Source organism: Mytilus trossulus, chromosome 11, assembly GCF_036588685.1.
Source record: "Mytilus trossulus isolate FHL-02 chromosome 11, PNRI_Mtr1.1.1.hap1, whole genome shotgun sequence".
Taxonomy (NCBI): Eukaryota; Metazoa; Mollusca; class Bivalvia; order Mytilida; family Mytilidae; genus Mytilus; species Mytilus trossulus.
In genome coordinates, this window is record NC_086383.1 from 24,823,681 (window position 1) to 24,845,987 (window position 22,307).

Below are 22,307 nucleotides of genomic sequence, written 5' to 3' on the forward strand. Positions count from 1 at the left end.
GAACGTAGTGTTGTCAGATAATGTAAGTGTAAAACGTAGTGTTGTCAGATAATGTAAGTGTAGAACGTAGTGTTTTCTGATACTGTAAGTGTAGAACGTAGTGTTGTCAGATGATGTAAGTGTAGAACGTAGTGTTGTCAGATAATTTTAGTGTAGAACGTAGTGTTGTCAGATGATATAAGTGAAGAACGTAGTGTTGTCAGATACTGTAAGTGTAGAACGTAGCTTTGTCAGATAATGTAAGTGTAAAACGTAGTGTTGTCAGATATGTTGACTTAATGACTATATAAAGTCGTTTTGAATTTAAGCAACAATAGGTGATAGCATATAATTTAGCCTTTAAATATGATTCGCGACACAACTCTGTGGTATCAGAGACATATATCATATGTCTCTGGTGGTATACAGTAAAGTCATTTGAAATGTTTTTGAACACTAATGTCTGTAATGTCTAGTCTGTGGTCAGTTTCCTAGTAATATCATTTTGAGGAGTAACATATATAAGATTATCTCAGGTATGAAAGTAATATATCTACATATCTTTTAGTGTTGTTTTTCAGACACACAAAACTTGACTTTTTTCCATTTTCGTGCTGGGATCGAAACGTTTTTTCACCTTCTAGCATTACCTTTGTTCAACTGGTTTTCGGTTTTAATCTTGTTACAGTATCGCCAACTTTAAAAAGTAAAAACAAACCAGATTCTTCGGTGTTCAAACTTTTTTTTCAGCAAAACTGTTTCCTGATATAAACGTGTACTATACAAATCTTTGTATTAATCAAAAAGAAATGGGTAAATACAAAATCTAATTTCAATTTTAAAGGAAAAACGGGTACACCTGTTACCTTTTCTGTAATTTAAGCGAATTCACCGTTAGATCACAGGAAATTTCGGAAGTTCTATCAACATGATCAATGTTTTACTTAAAATATTAAATAACTTAATATACAATAAAATTGTTATTGCATGAAAATTCGGGAATATTATTACTCGTAGAATTTATATTGCACTGGCAAGCTCGTGCAATACATGTATAAAATTCTACTCAGAAAATATGTGACCTTATCGCTATTAGCATACTTGGCTGGCCGACCCAGCCGCTTGACCTTTTGATGCATACAACAATCGCTTTTCCATTATGGCGTCAGATAGTTTGTTTTATGACGTCAAAAATTTACAGGAACCTGTGTGATATCCAGTAATGGCGGACAAATAGCGATAAGGTGTATATTCCCCAATATTCATGCAATAACCCTATATTCTTTTTAATTAATGAATCAATAAATTTTAACAATTAAATAATCAACTAGTTTGTTGTTTTAACGCTAGTCCAAATAATTATATGACATCTTGAAAAGCTATTATATTTTTTTTCTTTGACGCCTTACGCAAGAAGGCATCAAAGCAACAAATTAAAATAGCCTTCCTAGACACCATAATCATGTTAATTATTTAGACTATTTTTAACGCTAGACCATGTAGACAGGTAGTCATTGATGTTTTTTTCTTCATTGGTGTTTGAGGACAGGATTCCCTATACAAGACAAATCGGCACCCAAGTCCGAAGACATTTCGGCATCCATTTTTGACATTTCGGTATCCGCACAAATCAGCACCAAGACAATCCGGCACCTCGTTTTTAAAAATAAATTTATTATCAAAAATTAAAGAATTGTTGCATAGATATTATAATTTGTATATAAAATATGCATTACAAAAAGAATATTTATCATTTAATTAAGCTCTTAAAGATTATGTACGAATAAACATAATTTAATTAAAACATAATTGATTGTTAGATATGTTTTTGATGGTTGTTGAAAACTTGTTTGAATAAACATTATTAAATTGAATCATAATTAAATCATAATTAATTGTAGTTATGCATCAATCAGTATTTTATGTTTAAATCTAACAATTCCTCAATAGAGATCAAAAGTGTATAGCTTGTGTTTGCAGCTTGTGTTCTCGTTTGATCCTTACATCTGTTAAGACAACACAATACTTGAAAACAATATTTTATTGTTGTAATATTAAAAGCCGTAAACATAACAGCGTGTGCAAGCCATAATGAGTAAATACCTAGAAACGTATGTAAATGTCAACACTTCTGGGATGCTCTTTCTAACACAATATCAGACAACAGTTGTATACAGTGCCAAAATGTTGTGCGCCCTAGACAAGAAGCTTTGCAATGTGATGGGTGTCAAAAGTGGCAACATAGAATATGCAACAGTGGTAAGTGGCTTTTAAACATTTTTAATTATTATAGATTATCATAACTGAAATTCTCCTTGCATACTTTTCATTTCCATACTACTGTAGCCAATCTCTGATAGCGCTATAATAGCAATCGATGAAATAGAAAAAAATAAGGTCCACAATCATTATGGTCATTTATCTATATATGTATAATATATTCTTATGATGTATTATTAATATTAACCGGACTTGTTTGAAACACCTTTTCGAGTATTGTATGTGTTTTGTCACTTTTGTATATTGTGTTTGCAATTTACATGTATCCCTCAGTGTGTAACTTTTTGCATTAAACTGATAAAGTATAATATATTATATAGTTCCTGTGTATTGACAGTTATCTATTGCCACGAGCCAGAACGAGCTAATTAACATATAATAACTAATTGGATTAGTAGCCAGATAATTGAATTAACCTGATTGGGAATGTTTAACTGATTGGTAATTTTTAACTCTGAATATATTTTTTTTTCTCTCTAGTATAGCATACTACATATAACGATATGAAATAAAAGACAATGTAAAACAATTCAAACGAGAAAACTAACGGCCTTATTTAGGTAAAAAAACGACTTGTGTATATATGTCTCTGATACAGGCACATACATAAATAATGTGTTATTAAAATATATGTTATATAAATTTATGTTACAAATTATTCTGATTTTCAATTCATATTTATATTTAATTCATGTACAAGTATTCAATGATGTGTTTTATTGCAGATTATTGATGAAGACCCTTCGATAGTTATAGACCATTCATTTGACAAATCAGCAGATTAACTCAACCAAAAACCCTAAAAAGTAGAACATTTAAATGTTCCGAATATTTACTTATTGATAATTATTGTGCTGATGAATATACATGTTCGTATATATTAATTAATGTATGAAATAAAACTCATAATGGTAACGATTTTATGGTTCTGCTCCTGCCTGGAATTAAATGTTAATGATTTTTTTTACTCAATACTTAAATATGGACAAATCATGTACAAATTTAAAAAATACATTCAGTTAAAAATATTCTTTTTACATTTTCAGTCCGCCTACAACAAGAAGGATGCAGTATACACATACTTGAGACAGGTGATGGCCTTACCGTTCCTCCCACCAGAGCATATCCCAGACACCTTCCGTCAGCTAGACGAGAAAGCCGACCATCCAGGTGTTCAGAAGGTAATGGACTACATCTACAAGACGTGGATACGCAACAGTGTGTTTGACATAGACTACTGGTGTGTTTTCATGTCCTCCATCCGTACCAACAATGATGTCGAGGGGTGGCATAACAGTGTCAACACCAGAGGACCAGTGCCTTTTTATTCCTTGGTTACCGAACTGTTTAAGGAAGCGTCCGATAATCCGCTACAGCTAAAGTTAGTGTCTGAAGGCAAGCTCCAAATGTACCAGCGCAAACAGAGTAGACAGACCCAGGGCCGTATTTTTGCTTTGTGGGACGAGTACTGCAACAACAGCATCTCCGCGTCTTGACTCCTTAAGGAGTGTGCCAGTGTTTAAGGACCACCACCAAAGTGACTTTGAGTGTTAAGACTTATAGTGCTTGTATATATGTTATGTTATGATTTCAGTATTTAATCTTTGTGTTCTTACCTATAGTATGCTTTTGACCTAGTTTATCATGTTTATTACAACCATGAACCATGCTTTTAGTGCTTCATTTAGTGCTATGTGTTATGTGTTGTATTGTTAAAAATGTTTTGTTTGTCGGTTAAAAATATACTTTGCCGACTCTAAATACAGCTTATTTAGTTTTATTTATTATTATTTATTATTTATTACATTTACTACATGTATGCATAAACTGTTGAATATAATATATAATAGATATAATAAATAAATATTATTAATATTCTACATGTGTTTTATTGATTTTGGATACAATGGTAACAGAATTATGGATAACATTAAAACTAGTACATGCACATTCCAAGTACATGTGTGGTGAAATCTATAAAGTCAGAATGTTCATTGTTTCAGGAAAAAGAATTCACACAAATAAAAAACCTATCAAAATGACTTAGCTGCAGTACAGTCTTATGCACAAACAAATAACTAAAAGGAATATACCACTTAATAAGACACATATTCAAAGATTTGTCTGGGTGCCGAACAAATAACTAAAAGGAATAAACCACTTACTAATAATAAGATACATATTCAAAGAAACAATGTACAATATTGACAATAATGTTATAAATAGTGCAGAAGACAAATAAATAACACTCAAACATAATTGCTGTCTATTAACACTGAACACGCAAAATGCCCTCATACATAAACAGTGCCAGGAAATTTTAATTTTTGGTTCACTATATATAGATCAAAGATAAATAATTGATAAGGTGCCGATTTGTCTATGTTAGGTGTCTATGTTAGGTGCCGATTGTCTAGGTGCCGATTTGTCCGGATGCCGATTTGTCTTTCATGGGTGCTGATTTGTCTATGGTAGGTGCCGATTTGTATGGGTACCGATTTGTCTGGGTGCTGAACTGTCTAGAATTCCAATTTCACGATGAAAGTAAACTTTAGGTATTTTGGAATATATATATATAATAATATATCATGTAACTGTATGTCATGTATGTAATTATTTTATATATATGGTACTAATACATGTAATAAGTGATATTTATTGAAAACTCGTAGATTAATGATAAGGGTGGGCTTATAACAGGATCTTTATTATAATTTATATTCAATAAGCATGATAAGCAGTTTAAACATATTTATTTATAGTAGATTGGTAACAAGTTATTGCAACTAATATTAACCCTTTTCCACTTTGCGGGTGTAAGTGCTGCCTTGTACAGTCAGGGGTGCTACTTAAACAAGTGATTTCAGAATCACTTCTTCAAGTGATTTTGGCTGTGAACTATTTTTTTAAATTCTATAAATAGACACAGAATCTTTAAAATCACTGTAACAAGTAGTTTGAGAAGATCACTTAAATAAGTGTTTATAACTTTTTCTTGATATTTTTCTTACAAGCTTGATTTTTTAATTGGTAAAAAGACAAGAATTCCATTGAAAAAACAACTATCTATATCTAGAAATTGTCTTTTGCTTGATTAGCCTGTCAGTTTTTACAATTTATTTAAAATATGCATTTTGTGGAATAATTCGTAGATCAGGACATAACTTTGAAGTATATCATTCTAACTCTAAAGAAAAACAATCAGGTTACCTAATATTATTGACCTTGTCTGTTAGTCAGAGCAGTTAATGAATATTTGATTACAGAACAATTCCCAAGGGTACTTTTAAAAGCTTTAGCGCACTAGCACTAACTGTATACTGCTCAAGCGCACTGGTGAAGTTAATATCCATAGAAAAAGGGATAATTGATCTATGTAGGAAAATTATAGAAAAGTTTGTGAAAATATGGAAAATCAAAGAAATTAGCATTTGAAGATCAAAGGAAACACCAAAATCACTTAAACATGTTAAATAGGTGATAACTGAATTTATTAAATCACTGAAATAGGTGATAATGAAATCACTTGTTTAAGTAGCACCCCTGACTGATGTGGCGACATTAATAGCCTACCCTTTTTTATACGACCGCAAAATTTGAAAAAATTTTCGTCGTATATTGCTATCACGTTGGCGTCGTCCGAATACTTTTAGTTTTCGCACTCTAACTTAAGTAAAAGTAAATAGAAATCTATGAAATTTTAACACAAGGTTTATGACCACAAAAGAAAGGTTGGTATTGATTTTGGGAGTTTTGGTCCCAACATTTTAGGAATCAGGGGCCAAAAAGGGCCCAAATTAGCATTTTCTTGGTTTTCGCACTATAACTGTAGTTTAAGTTAATAGAAATCTATGAAATTTTGACACAAGGTTATGACGACAAAAGAAAGGTTGGGATTGATTTTGGGAGTTTTGGTTTCAACATTTTAGGAATTAGGGGCCAAAAAAGGGCCCAAATAAGCATTATTCTTGGTTTTCGCGCAATAACTTTAGTATAAGTAAATAGAAATCTATGAAATTTAAACACAAGGTTTATGACCATAAAAGGAAGGTTGGTATTGATTTTTTGGAGTTTTGGTCCCAACAGTTTAGGAATAAGGGGCCCAAAGGGTCTAAAATTAAACTTTGTTTGATTTCATCAAAATTGAATAATTGGGGTTCTTTGATATGTCGAATCTAACTGTGTATGTAGATTCTTAACTTTTGGTCCCGTTTCCAAATTGGTCTACATTAAGGTCCAAAGGGTCCAAAATTAAACTTAGTTTGATTTTGACAAAAAATGAATCGGTTGGGTTCTTTGATATGCTGAATCTAAAAATGTACTAAGATTCTTGATTATTGGCCCAGTTTTCAAGTTGGTCCAAATCGGGGTCCAAAATTAAACTTTGTTTGATTTCATCAAAAATTGAATAAATGGGGTTCTTTGATATGCCAGATCTAACTGTGTATGTAGATTCTTCATTTTTGGTCTTGTTTTTAAATTGGTCTACATTAAAGTCCAAAGGGTCCAAAATTAAACTTAGTTTGATTTTAACAAAAATTGAAATCTTGGGGTTCTTTGATCATGTTGATATGCTGAATCCAAACATGTACTTAGATTTTTGATTATGGGCCCAGTTTTCAAGTTGGTCCAAATCAGGATCTAAAATTATTATATTAAGTATTGTGCAATAGCAAGTCTTTTCAATTGCACAGTATTGCGCAATGGCAAGAAATATCTAATTACACAATATTGTGAAATAGCAAATTTTTTTTTAATTAGAGTTATCTTTCTTTGTCCAGAATAGTAAGCAAGAAATATCTAATTGCACAATATTGTGCAATTGCAAGAAATTTTTTTAATTGGAGTTATCTTTCTTTGTCCAGAATCAACTTAAATCTTTGTTATATACAATATACAATGTATATTCACTTTTTACTACCAACTGATAAATTAAAATAATCTTTACCATTCAGTGATAACAAGCAGTTTTTTTTTTACATCTTAATATTTTATGATGTATTTAAATGAGTAGTTATTGTTGCAAACTCCATTAGAAATTTTAATTGAGATTAGTTTTGGAATAAGGGAAAGGGGGATGTGATTAAAAAAATTGGGTTCAATTTTCTCATTTGAAATTTCATAAATAAAAAGAAAATTTCCTCAAACATTTTTTTGAGAGGATTAATATTCAACAGCATAGTGAATTGCTGTAAGAGAAAACCAAAATTTTAAGTTCATTATAACACATTCATTCTGTGTCAGAAACCTATGCTGTGTCAACTATTTAATCACAATCCAAATTTAGAGCTGAATCCAGCTTGAATGTTGTGTCCATACTTGCCCCAACCATTCAGGGTTCAACCTCTGCGGTCGTATAAAGCTACGCCCTGCGGAGCATCTGGTTTTAATTCTACAAGGGTGTCTTTTACGTGCAAAAGATATGGCTCTCTCTTCATTTATCATTCCCATTCGAAGGACAACCATCGTTACATCAAGACCATACTCGCAAATGGATGTCAAGAAAATACTGAAAATATATATATATATAATCAACATATTTTTATTTATCTAGTTCAATGTGTCATGTTTTAACTTCAGATTGCAAGAAATGTTTGGCATTGATATTAATGATTGCTGTTGTAATGGGAGATAACTCCAGTAATGAAGGGGTACAGAAACATGTGGTCATTGTTGGAGGTGGCATAGCTGGTCTTGCTGCCGCTAGGAAGTTACAGAATACTGGTCAGTTTGTGGTCAATGTCTTAGAGGCCAGGAGGGAGAGGTACGGAGGCAGGATATTCACAGATCGTTCATCAGTTAAATTTGCAAAAGGTAGGTCATGTTTATACATATATACGTATGTATAAGAAAGTAATGACCAAATTAATCACTGTTTAATCATATTTATTTCTTTTATTATGTTGTTAAATTCTAAGTCTGTAAATTTGACAAGCAGTGTTTATTAAAATAGCACTCAATACACATCCAAAGAATTAAGTGTTTACTAGTCTACACTAACTAGTGAATAAGAATTTGTGTGTATATAGCAATATTGTTTAATTTATAAATTATAATTCTTTAAATTTAGTTTTTTTAATATTTTCCACAAGCATTGATTGTCAATAATAATTACATGTTTTGTAACATGAATTGTAGAACCAAGGATTTCCATACTCTGGATAGGAAAGTAGTCCAGTGAACATATTCCAAAAATGTAAACAAGAAACTGCAAAAAATACCATCACAAACCACCTAAAACCAATCATAGCAAAGGTCTTCTAATTATGCAGATCATATATGAGCATGATGAGATTCATGCATATCAACCATGTATGAAAACACATTATTCACAGAAGAAATTACTAGTTAAATTCTACACCATAGATATAGGAAGATGTGGTGTGAGTGCCAATGAGACAACTCTCCATCCAAATAACAATTTTAAAAGTAAACCATTATAGGTCAATGTATGGCCTTCAACACAGAGCCTTGGTTCATACCGAACAACAAGCTATAAAGGGCCCTAAAATTAGTAGTGTAAAACCATTCAAACAGGAAAACCAACGGTCTAACCATGTACAAATGTACATGTGCACTTGTCTCATAGATACCATTGAACAGTATAAATTAAAAAATAATTCATGGAAGCCATAGATTTGTTGGAAATTTAAACATGGCCTGGGCTGTGATATTCGAATTTTATCCTGAGCGTTAGCGAGGGATAAAATTAACGAATATCACGGCCCAGGCCATGTGTAAATTTTAACAAATCTATGGCTTCAATGAATTATTTCAATTCTAATACATGTAGGACAAATAAGTTCATTCAAATACTGAAGCGAGGATGGGTATGCCGTGTGTGTATCTGCTCTTTTTTACTCCTTGTTAGATAAAGCTCAATTATTCTCATAAATCTCAGGCTTGCATTTACTATTTCGTTAATAACCGCTAGAACAAATATTTTTAACTCTCAAACCAAATTTTTCCGATATTTAATTTACATGTTTTCTCGTAAACTACCGTCAAATCCAAAATTGACATATCGTAATGAAGGAGCTGCCATGTTGACTTGCTGAAATCAAATGCAATAGAATCATTGAGAATAGAAAACCAAACCTACCTCAGAATTCCATTTAATACAATATTATACAAACTTCGATGGTTACAAAAAAGTTTATATTTTTGTGACATTGACTAAATATTGCTTTTATACTGCCACTTAAATTAGTATATTGATAGCTTTTAAAATCTTAACATAAATATCAAGCTCATTTTCATCCCTTAGTGAGTCCCTGATTGTAGAGAAAGTTTTCCATGATGAAATTGACATTGCACAAAACATAGCTGTGTTACTATATTTAGGAAATAAACAAAACTAGTTGCATTATATAAATTCTTTTTATTATGCATCTGAATAAGAATAAAAGTTATTTTGTTTTTTGTTTTATTACAATTTCTAATACAATACAATTTGCAAAGCATTTGCAAAGAAGGTTCAAATACATGTGGATTTATGTGGGAGGTATATTGTAACATCCATTATTATGTATATCTCTGAGTCTGCGCTAAGCATAGATATATCGAGATTTTTCACAGTGTTGTTTACAAAGCGAAAGAAGCACGTCATATTAGAATACCTCTTTTATCATGTTTATTTTAGGAATGGAAGTAGATATAGGTACTAACTGGTTGAATTCAATGGTAAAAGACAACCCATTGGCTAAGATAGTATCTGACGGGGAACTAGAAGTGAAATCGGCAGGAAGTGTCCAACTCCACTTTCCAGAGAAGGGACAAGTTTATACAGGGGATGATGCCAACAAAATATTCACAGAATTTTATAAAGTATGGTTGATTATTGAATGTAATCAATTTTCAAAATTCTGACAAATATAATTTTGCATTGTACATGTTATATGAGGCAGTATCAGGATTGGAAAAAAATTACCATTACTTTTATCAGCTGCAAACATATGTTATGTATTTACCAGTAATTTTTACATATAAGCTAAGAGAATTGTTATTTTTGGTGTATATGGTGTAAGAGAAATAAAAATCGTACCTATATTTTGTATGAATCAATGAAAAAGTGGATAAAATGATTTAAATCTGATGAAAATACTGGGTTTAAAGGATAACAAATGTTGTTCATCTCAGCTTTTCTTTGGTATTTCTTTGCTTCTCATATTCCATAATATGAATTTCTAGAATCCTGAGAATACAAAAGTAATTTCATACGAACTAAGAATAACACATTATTACCTATGACCCTGGTTATAGGGATATTTATGAAATTGAACAAGGGGAGATAAATCAATAATCTAAAAAAAAAATTATCATGAAATAATTTAGATTGTAGCCATTAATATGGTTATATACAATTTACAGCTGAAAGTTTAGAATTAGATGATATTAGAAATTTCATTGTAGTCATCAATAATACACCTAAATGGCAAATTTAATGTTCATTATTTTTATGCCCCACCTACGATAGTAGAGGGGCATTATGTTTTCTGGTCTGTGCCTCCGTTCGTCCGTTTGTCCTTGAAACTTAGTACACATGTTCCCTATGATATGATCTTTCTAATTTTAATTCCAAATTAAAGTTTTGACCCCAATTTCACGGTCCACTGAACATAGAAAATATTAGTGCCAGTTGGGCATCCGTGTACTATGGACACATTCTTGTTTAAAGCATCTTTAGCTTTATTCTTCATATTCATCAGTTTGAAAATTGTCAAATATTGTGTTCTTTGTGCAATCAAAGTATAGAATAGAGACCTAATGACTATGACATTCAACAATGAGCAAAACCCATACCATTGGCATATATTCAGCTGTAAGAGGTCTTAACATGAAAAAAAATAGAAAAAAAAATAAACTTAATAATCCAACTTTCTGATTTTGACAAAACAATAATGCTCTTTGTAGTATGACCATATTATTTTCTGTTTACATTTTGTCAATGCACATATCCCCCTTTATGACTTTTACTTCAGGTTTCTGTATTTTTATTTCAGATAACTCTGCAAGCCATGCAAAAGGCAACGGACAACGGAAGAGACCTAGATCTAAAGAAAGCGATTCAAAGTGTTTTACGAGATGAAGAGACGGTGGCTGACAAAACCTTGCTGTCGTCAGTACTGGAATCACATTACACTATGTCTCTATCTGATCACTCCACACAAATGTTTGATCCTAAAAAAGAATTTGGTTGGGATACCGCTGTAGTTGATGGCTTTGATCAGATTGTTGACATGTAAGTGTAGCCACGGGCGTAGCTAGAAAGAAACGACGTGGAAGCAAGTTCCGCCGTGCGGAGCGAGGCGAAAAAATTTTGGGACCCTATTTTGCAGAAAAATGGTTTTTTTTCGGTTTTTGGTCATATGATGGCTAAAAGAGGAGCTACATGTATAATTATGTAGATAAAAATTTATGAATGTAAAACTATTAATAAATCTTCTGAATAGAGTAACAAATAAACAACTCATATTTTTGATAAGAATTTTTTCAAAATTGTCCAAAATCTGCTCTTTAGGTCTTGGAAGAAAGAAACTTCTCTATTACTTTTTCAATATTCACACTGAAATCCCGATGAATATGCAGTAATGCTATGTAACTGTCGTTGTTCATTGTTGATCGTTCATTTGTTTTCAATTACATATGTAGTATATACCGTGACTGAAAGATCTCCATCATGGTATGGTAGCACTCGCGAGATGTTATAAACCAGCGTACGTGTCCGGCATCGAGCGACCTTCCCAATTGAATTCGTCAAAATTACATGACAGGTCAGTTTCGTATGTCTCAGACAATATTGAGATTTGTGATATTTCCTACATTATGATGAAGCAGATACAGCGTAAAGAAGATAATACTTGAAGCGACTCCACTTTCCAGTTCCCTTGTCATATGGTCTAAAAACGCAAAAAATAATTAGAATTTCCGATACTGTTTTTGCGTGGTTGTAGGGTGATTGGCTCCGGTAGTCCGTCGACCACTTCGCCTTGGCATATTTTCAACGATATCGAAGGGATCAAATAATTCTAATGCCGATTGGTACATCTCATTCCAAACTGATGAACTGTACATTGTGAAATATATTCTCCAAAACTACATGTCTTAGACTGAATATAAATTCAAATCTTGTAAAAGATACAAGTTACCTCCTGATCTTGTCATTTTTATTTATTTTGAAACCAAATGTCGTTATTTAATGATATTTCATTAATTAAAAAGGTGACAACATAGTTGTTTCCTTTAACACTCAATTTATAAATTTTGATTTTGCCATTTCTTTTTTGCATGCCGAATCAATGTACACGCAACTGCGTGTAAGTGTATATGGAGCCACGATCTTTTTATGCATGACTCGAACAGCTTCATCAACACTTGCAACTATAGGTTGTCAAACTAATATCCGGGACACCAACAGTCTCCGATGTTAAACAAATATTATAATCATAATAGTCTAAGATAATACATGCATCACGTGTCGCTGTCCGATTCCGATTGACAACTCATTTCTCTCTCTCTCTCTCTCTTCATTTTTTTTTTTGTGAAAACGACGTGGATGCACGTGCTGTCGTGCCTCCGGGTAGCTACGCCCCTGGTAGCATTTGGTTTTTATTAAGTTATGTAATTGTTTAGGTTTAAAGGTAAAAAAAAAGTTGTAAACCACGTTTTAAAAAGCTACCAACATGAAAACAGATTAACCCGACTTGAATATTCTCTTACAATTAGCTGCTCATTATTACTTTCAATCTTTGATCCCTGGCAGGGTCAAACTGAATATAGATATAAGAAGATGTGGTATGAGTACCAATGCGAGAACGGTCCATCCAGGTCACAATTTGTAAAAGTAAACTATTTCTAGGTCAAAGTACTGTCTTTAACACAGAGTCTTGGCTCACAACGAATAGCAAGCTAAAAAGTGCCCCAAAAATTACAAGTGTTAAACAATTCAAACAGGAAAACCCAAGAAGACTTGAAATCTGCTATTAATGGCTGAACATTCATAATCCTAGACGTTACAAATAAAAGATTGATTGGTTATTGGTTACTTAATGTTTAGCCGTAAATATTCTATGCATGTTAGATATAAAAAGAAGAAGAAATGTAAGCTTTCTTTTTTTAACTTTCACAAACTTTCTTATGCATGCATTTGTCTTCAATTTTTTTCTTTATGATGCATAATTGTTATGATTAAACTCTTAATAGTTAATAATCATTAAATAGTGCTTTACATCTTTAAAAGTTCGTTGCACATATTTAAAAAATATTAAAAAATTATAGAACTATTTATGATACTGTTTTAGCCTTGTAGGAGGACAAAGAAAGGAGAGCACACTATCTGTAGAGTTAAGGAAACCAGTACGACAGATAGAGGTTAACAAAACACGGAACAAGGTTTTGGTGAGAACCAGAGATCTGAAGCAGTATGATGCTGACGCTGTGGTGGTTGCCCTACCTTTAGGAGTATTAAAAACAGAAACAGTAATATTTGATCCTCCCTTGCCTAAAGGATGGAAGAAAACTATAGAAAATATAGGTAAAATAGTACAGTTTAACCTGTGTTATCCAACACACTGGCGAGTAGAAACAATTTTGGTTTAAGCATCAGGACATTTTTGCAAGCATATTTTAGGACCAGAAAAATGTGTCCGTTAATGTTGGAATACTTAGGTGTTAGATTAGGCAGGTTACACATTATCAATAATATTTACAGAGTAAACTTTGATAAGGATTTTTTAAACTATTGATTTAACTGGCTGTTCAAGACTTTATGTGAATAAAATCGTTCAATATCTGATTCCCAAAAAAGGTCCATCTACATATATCCTTTATGGAAAAATAAATTTTGATTTGCACTTCCTATAATCATTATAATTTAAAATGGCAAGAACACTTGCCCCATTTACTGGTAGAACAGATTGCTGTATTAAGACTCAGAAAATTAAATTTTTGAACTTTGCTATCTTCACATGGGGGCTGAAATTTAAAAATAAGAAGATGCTGTATTCTGCCAATGAGACAACTCTCAACCATATATGTTAACAACTATAGGTCACTGTACTGCCTCAGTCTTCTTTCAACATTAAGCAACACCCACACTATATAGTCAGCTATTAAAGGCCCTGATATGACAATTGTATAATAAACCAAACCAGAAAACTGACCGTTATTCCTTTGATCACTTTGAATGTAAATTACGTAAACCATAAAAAAAATCATGTATATTAAAAAAAATGTTACACAAAATATGAATGATTCTATATTTTATTTCCTTTCCAGGAATTGGATTTAGTAATAAGCTAGTCTTACAGTTCAACAAAGTATTTTGGCCAGAAGATGTAGGTATATTCACCATGGTGACCAGTAACCAGGACGACATGGGCATGCTTCAGACCTGGGTAAATTTACATCGCTATGTCAACAAACCTTTACTGATGGGAATGTTACATGATCAAGCTGCTGTCAGGTTTGAAAATATGACAGACGAGGAAATCAAGGAAAATGGTATGTAAAAGATCTTAGTAAGGCCTTTTTCAATACCTAACCCATTTTTCAAACTTTTTAATAGAAATAGCCTACATTAAAGTTTTAAAGGTACTTTTTCAATAAGCACTGTTAACATGAATAAAGTCAGATTTTTTCTCCCATAAACTCAATGAAGAAAAAAGTCCCTACCTACCTACCCTATTTTTTTCAAAGATATAATAGGAAACACACAAATTATGTTATTAGGCCTAAACTATAAAATATCAATAGCTTTGTTTTGGATGTCTACAAAACCAATTAACTATGAATACAGAGGTTTTCCTTATATAATGCCTTTGATGCATCAAGCTGAATACCAAAGAATAAATATCAATTGAAAGTACAGTCAAACTAATCATGTATCTAGTACTATTGGAAATATATTGTCCATAGTTTCAAAATGATTAAAGGGAAGTAATTAGGGCCCCGACTAAAAGTCGGGTCGCCCTATAGTGATCAGTCTGTCTGTCCGTCCGTCCGTAACACTTTAACTTTGTGTCCGCTCCATATCTAGAAAACCGTTATGATTTCATACTTTATACTTTACATGTTTATTAACCACCACCAGAGGGCGTGTCATGATGTATGTACAACTTTCTAGGTCAAAGGTCAAGGTAAAAAAACTTTGGTTTCAGTTGACAACCCTGTGTCCTGTGGTGATGATCGTGTCCGCTCTATATCTTGAGAACCCTTATGATTTCAAAGTTTATGTACAACTTCCTAGGTCAAAGGTCAAGGTAAAAAACTTTGGTTTCAGTTGACAACCCCGTGTCCTGTGATGAAGATCATGTCCGCTACATATCTAGATAACCGTTCTGATTTTATACTTAATACTTAACATGTTTATTAACCAACACCAGAGGGTGTGTCATGATGTATGTACAACTGCCTAGGTCAAAGGTTAAGGTCAAAAACTTTGGTTTCAGTTGACAACCCTGTGTCCTGTGGTAAAGATCGTGTCCGCTCCATATCTGGATAACCTTTATGATTTCAAAGTTTATACTTGACATCCATTTTAACCACCATCAGATGGCGTGTCATGATGTATGTACAACTTCCTAGGTCAAAGGTCAAGGTAAAAAAAACTTTGGTTTTGGTTGACAACCCTGTGTCCTAAGTTGAAGATTGTGTCTGCTCTATATCTTGGGAACCGTTTTGATTTCAAATATTATACTTGACATCCATTTTAACCAACACCAGAGGGTGTGTCATGATGTATGTACAACTTCCTAGGTCAAAGGTCTGTCTATCTGTTGGTCTGTCCATCGCTTACAATTTTGATTCACACTATATTTATTTACCTAACGTTATTGACAGCGGGGCCCACAGAGATGGCTTCCATCTCAATGATATCTAGTTCAATCTTATATTCATAATTTCTTTGAACAACACATGCATCAAAACAAACGAATCATGTTTAGTAACAGGAATTGCTCAAATTAATATGGTGATCAGTATTTTTATGCCTTGAAAGAGGAATTATGTTTCCAGTTTGTTGAATCTTTCTTCTGTCCATTAGTCTGTCTGTCTGTTGTGCATCATGTTGTTAAAAGTTCTGGTTTTAAATACAGTTATGCCGTCACAGCAACATGAAACTTATTACACATGTACATTATCAAGTGAGCTGTTTACTATATAGTGGGTCTCATTGGGGTCTAAGCGTGATGTGGGATTGCTAATTTTTTGTAAGCGTGACATTGAAAGTCAAATTATTGTGTTGTGAAAATGGGAAATAAAGTCTAGCAGTACCCTGGAAATGACAAAAAATGAGAATTGCTTACGTACATAGTGTTAGCGGGATACGGAAATCTAACAGTAAGCAGGATCCTGGATCGGACCCCCCCTTCCCAATGAGACCCCCTATATATAACAAATTTGACCTAGATTATGTGATTCACTATATAGCTAAACATAGTAATAATGTGGTGAGAAGGGCTTGATGCCTTATACTGTGGATTCACTATAATTTGTTGGATATCCATTTTTCATAGTTTTACATGGGTAAAGGTAAACAAAGAAATATCAAATGATTGGGCCATTACTAAAGAATGCCTCCAATATGTATAGATTTAACAATGAGCAAAATCCATGCTGCATAGTCAGCATTAAAAGGCCCTGATATCACAAATTGAAAAAAAAATCAAACAAAAAAACTAACAGCCCATTTTATGTAAAAAAAAATTTACAAAAAAACAAATATGTAACAGCAACCAGTAACAATCACTACACTACAAGCTACTGGCTTTGGACAGACACATACATACAGAATGTGGTGGGATTAAAGTTAAACATGTTAGTTTAATTGCCTGAAATAAAATATTTCCATTCATATATAAAGGAAATATGTGTAACATCCCTTTTGTATTTTTCAGCAATAAACATTTTAACAAAATTATTTGGTGAAGAAAAATTGAAAGATGTCACAACAACCATAGTAACAAAATCTAAGTGGAATTCAGACAACAAAGTATTAGGAACTACTTCATATCCTAAAGTTGGTTAGTATTCTTTCTTCAGAAGTTATTGTGTAAGATAGATTGTGCTATAGATAGATATACATGATATAAGAAGATGTGGTGCATGAGTGCCAATGAGACTAATCTTGATCAATGTCACAATTTGTAAAAGTAAATCATTCTTCAACATGGAACCTTGGCTCACGCCGAACAGCAAGATATTAAGAGACCCAAAAAATGACTTGTGTTAAACATTTATAAGGGAAAACCGATGGTCTATTCTATATAAAAAACGAGAAACATTTATGAACCACATCAACAAACCATAAAACAAACAACCACAGAACTTTAGCCCAAGCTCACCACAGGGTCTTTAATGCAAAGGAGAATCCAGCACCTGGATTCAACTATTTTTGAAGAATTATCTTTAAAATGCATGTTTGTTGCTGCATCTTGTAATTTCAGGAAAACCTATTTACCCAGACAAATTATTTGCACAAATAGAAATATAACAACAAAATTTAAATTTGCAGGAGTTTAGATAAATTGTGTTGCTCTCTCTGTGTCCTCCATATTAATTATAGAATCTGTAGGGCTTTAGTGGTCAAGTTCTCAAAGAAGTTCATTTTATACCACTGAACTGATGTTGTTACTTTGTATCTCACATGTGTAGATGCATTAAACCAATCTTAATTGACTACAGTTTTCCTGCCTAAGATGGTTGTTTTTTTCTGGCCACTCAGGCTTCCTCCACCAATAATAACTGGCCACTAAAATGTGGCCAATAGTGCTAAAAGTGGCATTAAACAACAACAGTCAATCTTAAGGTAGATAAATGGTTTTTTTTCTATTTAAAGAAAACTTGTTAATTAATCGTATTATACAAAATATTTTAACAAATATATTTTATTTTGGTTATAAAATCATTTTTTTCAAATGAGCCATTTAAGGGGAATAACTCTTTTAGTACAAAATTTTATATTGGGCTAATAGAGAAATTTTTTATTTTTACTTGTAGCAAAAAAACAAGTTTGGTGACACCATGTTTTCTTTTTATTTTCTTAAAACATATTATGAAACCTTTCTTCTCACAATTTATTTCAAAATTCTATCTCATAGAAATTTTTTTATGCACACTAATGTGTTTTTTTATGAACAAACTAGCCAAATTTTGGCAATTTTCAACGCCTCATAGCTTGAAAAATAGCATGGTGACCCATATTTTTTATTAAATTTTTGAAAAGAGCATAATAAAATCTTCATTTTGGCAAATTATAAAAAAAATCTGTCTCCAAAAATATATACTTGTGATTAAGGATGTACTTTATATGTGAGGTTGGGTGAAAATTAACAAATCAAGAATTTTAAATTGATACTACAAACTGGTTAGGCATTTGTTAATGATAAAAATAAGCTAAAAAAAATAATAGGTCATGGACCTCCTTTTCAAGATATTTGAGATCTAAAATATGGTGGATTTTTACCTTATATTTTGCATCAAAACAAATAGAAAGAAAATCAAGAATCTTCTTAAATTTTTGTAAAATGACCTTTTATGAGTCATTAAGTTTTATATGAAAAAATAAATGGGTGTTATGGGGCAAAATATTTTAACTTGTATTGTGTGAAAAAACACCAAGGAGTCCGAAAATTTGACATGAATTCCAAACCTCACCTAAGTACATCCTTAAAGCATCTTGGTAAATTTAAAAAAAAAAATCTCCAATACTTCAAAATTGGAGCTCACTGCTTAGACTAGTAGGCTCAGATCAGAATAATCTGTTTATGTAGTCAGCGATATTGTTAGCTTTTTTTCAAAACTACCCCTACCCTTTTTTATTGGGAAAATATGTGTCATTTTCATCAAATTGGGAAATTTTAAAAAAAAACATGAATTTGACTGAAGCTTCAATTTACAGACCCATTTTCAAGAGTCAAACCCTGCTTTAAAACAAGACCCCATTGTGTCACTGATGATACATAAATAGACCCTCAAATGTGCACATATAATCATTTTCGGCATGAAAAATGGTTATATGAGTGTTTTTCCATTTGAAATCATGCACAATTACTACTGACACTGCACTGTATGGGGAAAAAGTTGTCTTTTTGGGAATATGTACTGTTTGGGAAAAAAGTTGTCCTTTTGGGAATCATTTTAAGCCATTTTTTTTTTCAAATTGGGATTCTTCTCCATTAATTTTAGGCAGTGGCTATTCGTCCGGCTAGCCGGACAAATAGTCAAAAATGTCTATTCATCCGGCAAGCCGGACAATTAGCATTTTTACGGTTTTTCGCTATTTGTACGGCCAAAAACATAATGATGAAGATATAGCTTTGTGTTTTGAAGGTTTTAAATAAAGCACGAGATGTTTTAAAACATTTTGTCTAACATCGTTTTATGAAAAAGAACTCATTCTAATAAAAAAAAAACACCTCTACATTTGATTCAGACTTTTTTATTCTAATATTCTAAAGGAATTTGGGTAGGAGGGGGGATGATTCTCTCTTTTGTAGTTCTGTCTATGAACTTCATGTAAGGTAAGTAGTCGGGGCAATCATTATTGGCTTTATCTATGATTTCAAAAGATCCTGAATTTAGTGTTTCTGTGAAGTTTGGTTAAAGGAAGGTCCCCATATGATTATGCACGATTCATCATTTAAATTATTCAGCGATTTTTAATTCATAGGAAATTATAGAAAAGGGCAGGCACGTGTAACCTGTCCCCAAAAGTAGGATTTTGTTTTCGATAAGATTGTTTTAGAAAAAAATGTGTATTAGATACAACAGAAAAAAGGGGGGTACCCCAACCCTGGTGTCTTATTAACAGTCAAGGCATATCAGTATGTTCATATATCTCCGTTGCAGTAGAATTTAAAAATAATGCATCAAAGCAAGTTTGATATAGTATTTTTCATTCAAGCAAGTTTGATATAGTATTTTTTCCGAATGCGTTTTACCTCCATAAGGTAAATGGGGGTAAATCATCAATTTCACTTCGATTTCAGGCTTATTCCTCACAGTTAACATGTACACGCTATTGTTCTGATATCACTCCTATATACATTTGTTTAAAGCAATCACATTCTCTCAGGTTTTCTCTATGACATCTTTAATATATAAGTAACGATCTCCAATTCTCAAAACGTCCATTGCATACGCGCGTGTGTTATCCGACACCGCATGTGTTATCTGACACCTCATCCGGGACACTTTCCGCGTCACATGACACTTTTGTTGATATTGAAGATTTGCGCATCCGCAAACGGATGGCCGGACGAATAGAGATTTTTAACTATTCGTCCGGCTAGCCGGACGAATAGACACTCCGTTAATTTTAGGCAAACAATATCAATATATCAATAGACACATGTCTTCCTGCAGACTGTTAAAATTACACTTTAATAATTTGTCTCAGCATATCAATCGATTAAAGCAGATTGCCATTGATGCCATATACTTGCTCTGTAACATACTCTTTCAGAGCAGGGATTTATATTCAAATTGCATAAGAAGTGTTCTTTGATTTTTTTGACAACATATAAACATTTTATTTTTCTGACTTCATATTTAACATTATTTTATATTTCAGGTATTTTACCAGAAATGTTTGATTCTTTGACCAAACCTGTATGTCCATATATTTATTTTGCTGGGGAATATACGTCATTGGAACACATGAACACAGCTCACGGAGCTTATTTATCTGGCATAAGAGCTGCAGATCAAATCATTTCTAATTATTGTGCAAAGGAACCGTCAAAAGAAAAGAAAGTAGAGACCGGTAAAGGAAAAACAAAGAAAGAGAAAAAATCTGAAAAGAAAAGAGAAAATCAGAAAGATGATAAATTAAAGGATGAGCTGTGATCATAGAAAAATGTTATGGGTTTCTTTATGAATAATTAAATTTCTTATGATTTTGGAGGGATTTATTCTCATGTTAAGGTGTTTTTTTTAAAGGTGAAATGTAACAATAAAATATATGTAATTAGATGCTAATTTATAAAGAATAGAGAATCATGTTCAAAATTTATAAAGAACAGAGAAAATATCATAAAAAATAAAAATACAGAAATGTAGAATAATTCATCCTTTCCTTTTATGTTTAAATAATACATGTAATATGTCAGCAAAATTTTATCCAAATGACAAAATAACTGAGACGTTACCTTTGTAAATTCGAAAGTTCTGCATTATTCATTTGAATGAAAAATAAAACTTTCAATATTTTCTGAAATGAGTCAAATGACAGTATTAAACTAGATGAAGCACTTAAATTCAAACTCAATTTAAATAAAAGATGATATGTGAGTTATATTTTTTCCTGACATGTTTAACATGCATTTATATCTATTCGAAGAATATTCATGGAGATAGTAAATCAATTATAAATTATACAATTGACCTGTTTTTAATGGAAGGCAATTTATGCAAATATTTTTATGTCATATTTTCATGTGACACAAGGTTATTGCTTGTTCTGATTTTTTTATGGTAATTAAAACAAAAATTATTGAAATTCTGTAGTGAACAAATGTGAAAAATAAAATAAGTAGCACAATTGGTTAATGTATTTAAATTAATACAAGTAGCTGTAGAATAAACATTAAATTAATGTACATGTATATGAACAGGTGCTGTTAACAGATTATAGTGTCATTAAATGTAGTACTAAACTTATTGTATTCAAGGATTTGCAAATCCTTGTTGTATTAAGGCAGTCATAGTATGAAATTTTGTATTTTTTATTACTATGTATTCACTTTTGTCAAGCCATCAACTTTTGTTGAAAAAGCGAGACATAGCGATCCTACATTCCCTCAACAATGTATTCACTCTGTTGTTAAAGTTTTTGAAATTTTAATAACTTTCTTAAACTAACATGTTTTCTACGAAACTTGGACAGAAGCTTGTTTATATTCATGAGATAGTATCCAGAAGTAAATTTGTAAAAGAAAATTTTGTTTTTTCTGTATTTTACCTTTAAATGGACTTAGTTTTTCTTCCAGTTAACATTATAACAGTCTGCAGTTAAAGTTTTTAAAACATTTATTAGATTCATAACCTAT

At 32.0% G+C, this 22,307-nt stretch overlaps 1 protein-coding gene across 1 annotated transcript; it reads left to right on the top strand.

Moving 5' to 3' along the window:
- The first annotated feature begins 681 nt into the window (after positions 1 to 681).
- LOC134690913 (uncharacterized) lies at positions 682 to 22,028 on the top strand. The gene is made up of 8 exons (XM_063551078.1): positions 682 to 792; positions 7,840 to 8,073; positions 9,902 to 10,086; positions 11,262 to 11,500; positions 13,560 to 13,792; positions 14,536 to 14,760; positions 17,154 to 17,279; positions 20,831 to 22,028. Exons 1-8 carry the CDS (start codon positions 789 to 791, stop codon positions 21,103 to 21,105), a joined length of 1,521 nt encoding a protein of 506 aa, XP_063407148.1. The 5' UTR covers positions 682 to 788; the 3' UTR covers positions 21,106 to 22,028.
- Positions 22,029 to 22,307: the final 279 nt, after the last annotated feature.

What these genes read in the sequence shown, in the direction of transcription:
- LOC134690913 (XM_063551078.1), top strand. An exon ending in ATCAGTTAAATTTGCAAAAG is followed by an intron (nt 8,074 to 9,901) that starts GTAGGTCATGTT and finishes TGTTTATTTTAG; the next exon opens with GAATGGAAGTAGATATAGGT. An exon ending in TTTGATCAGATTGTTGACAT is followed by an intron (nt 11,501 to 13,559) that starts GTAAGTGTAGCC and finishes ATACTGTTTTAG; the next exon opens with CCTTGTAGGAGGACAAAGAA.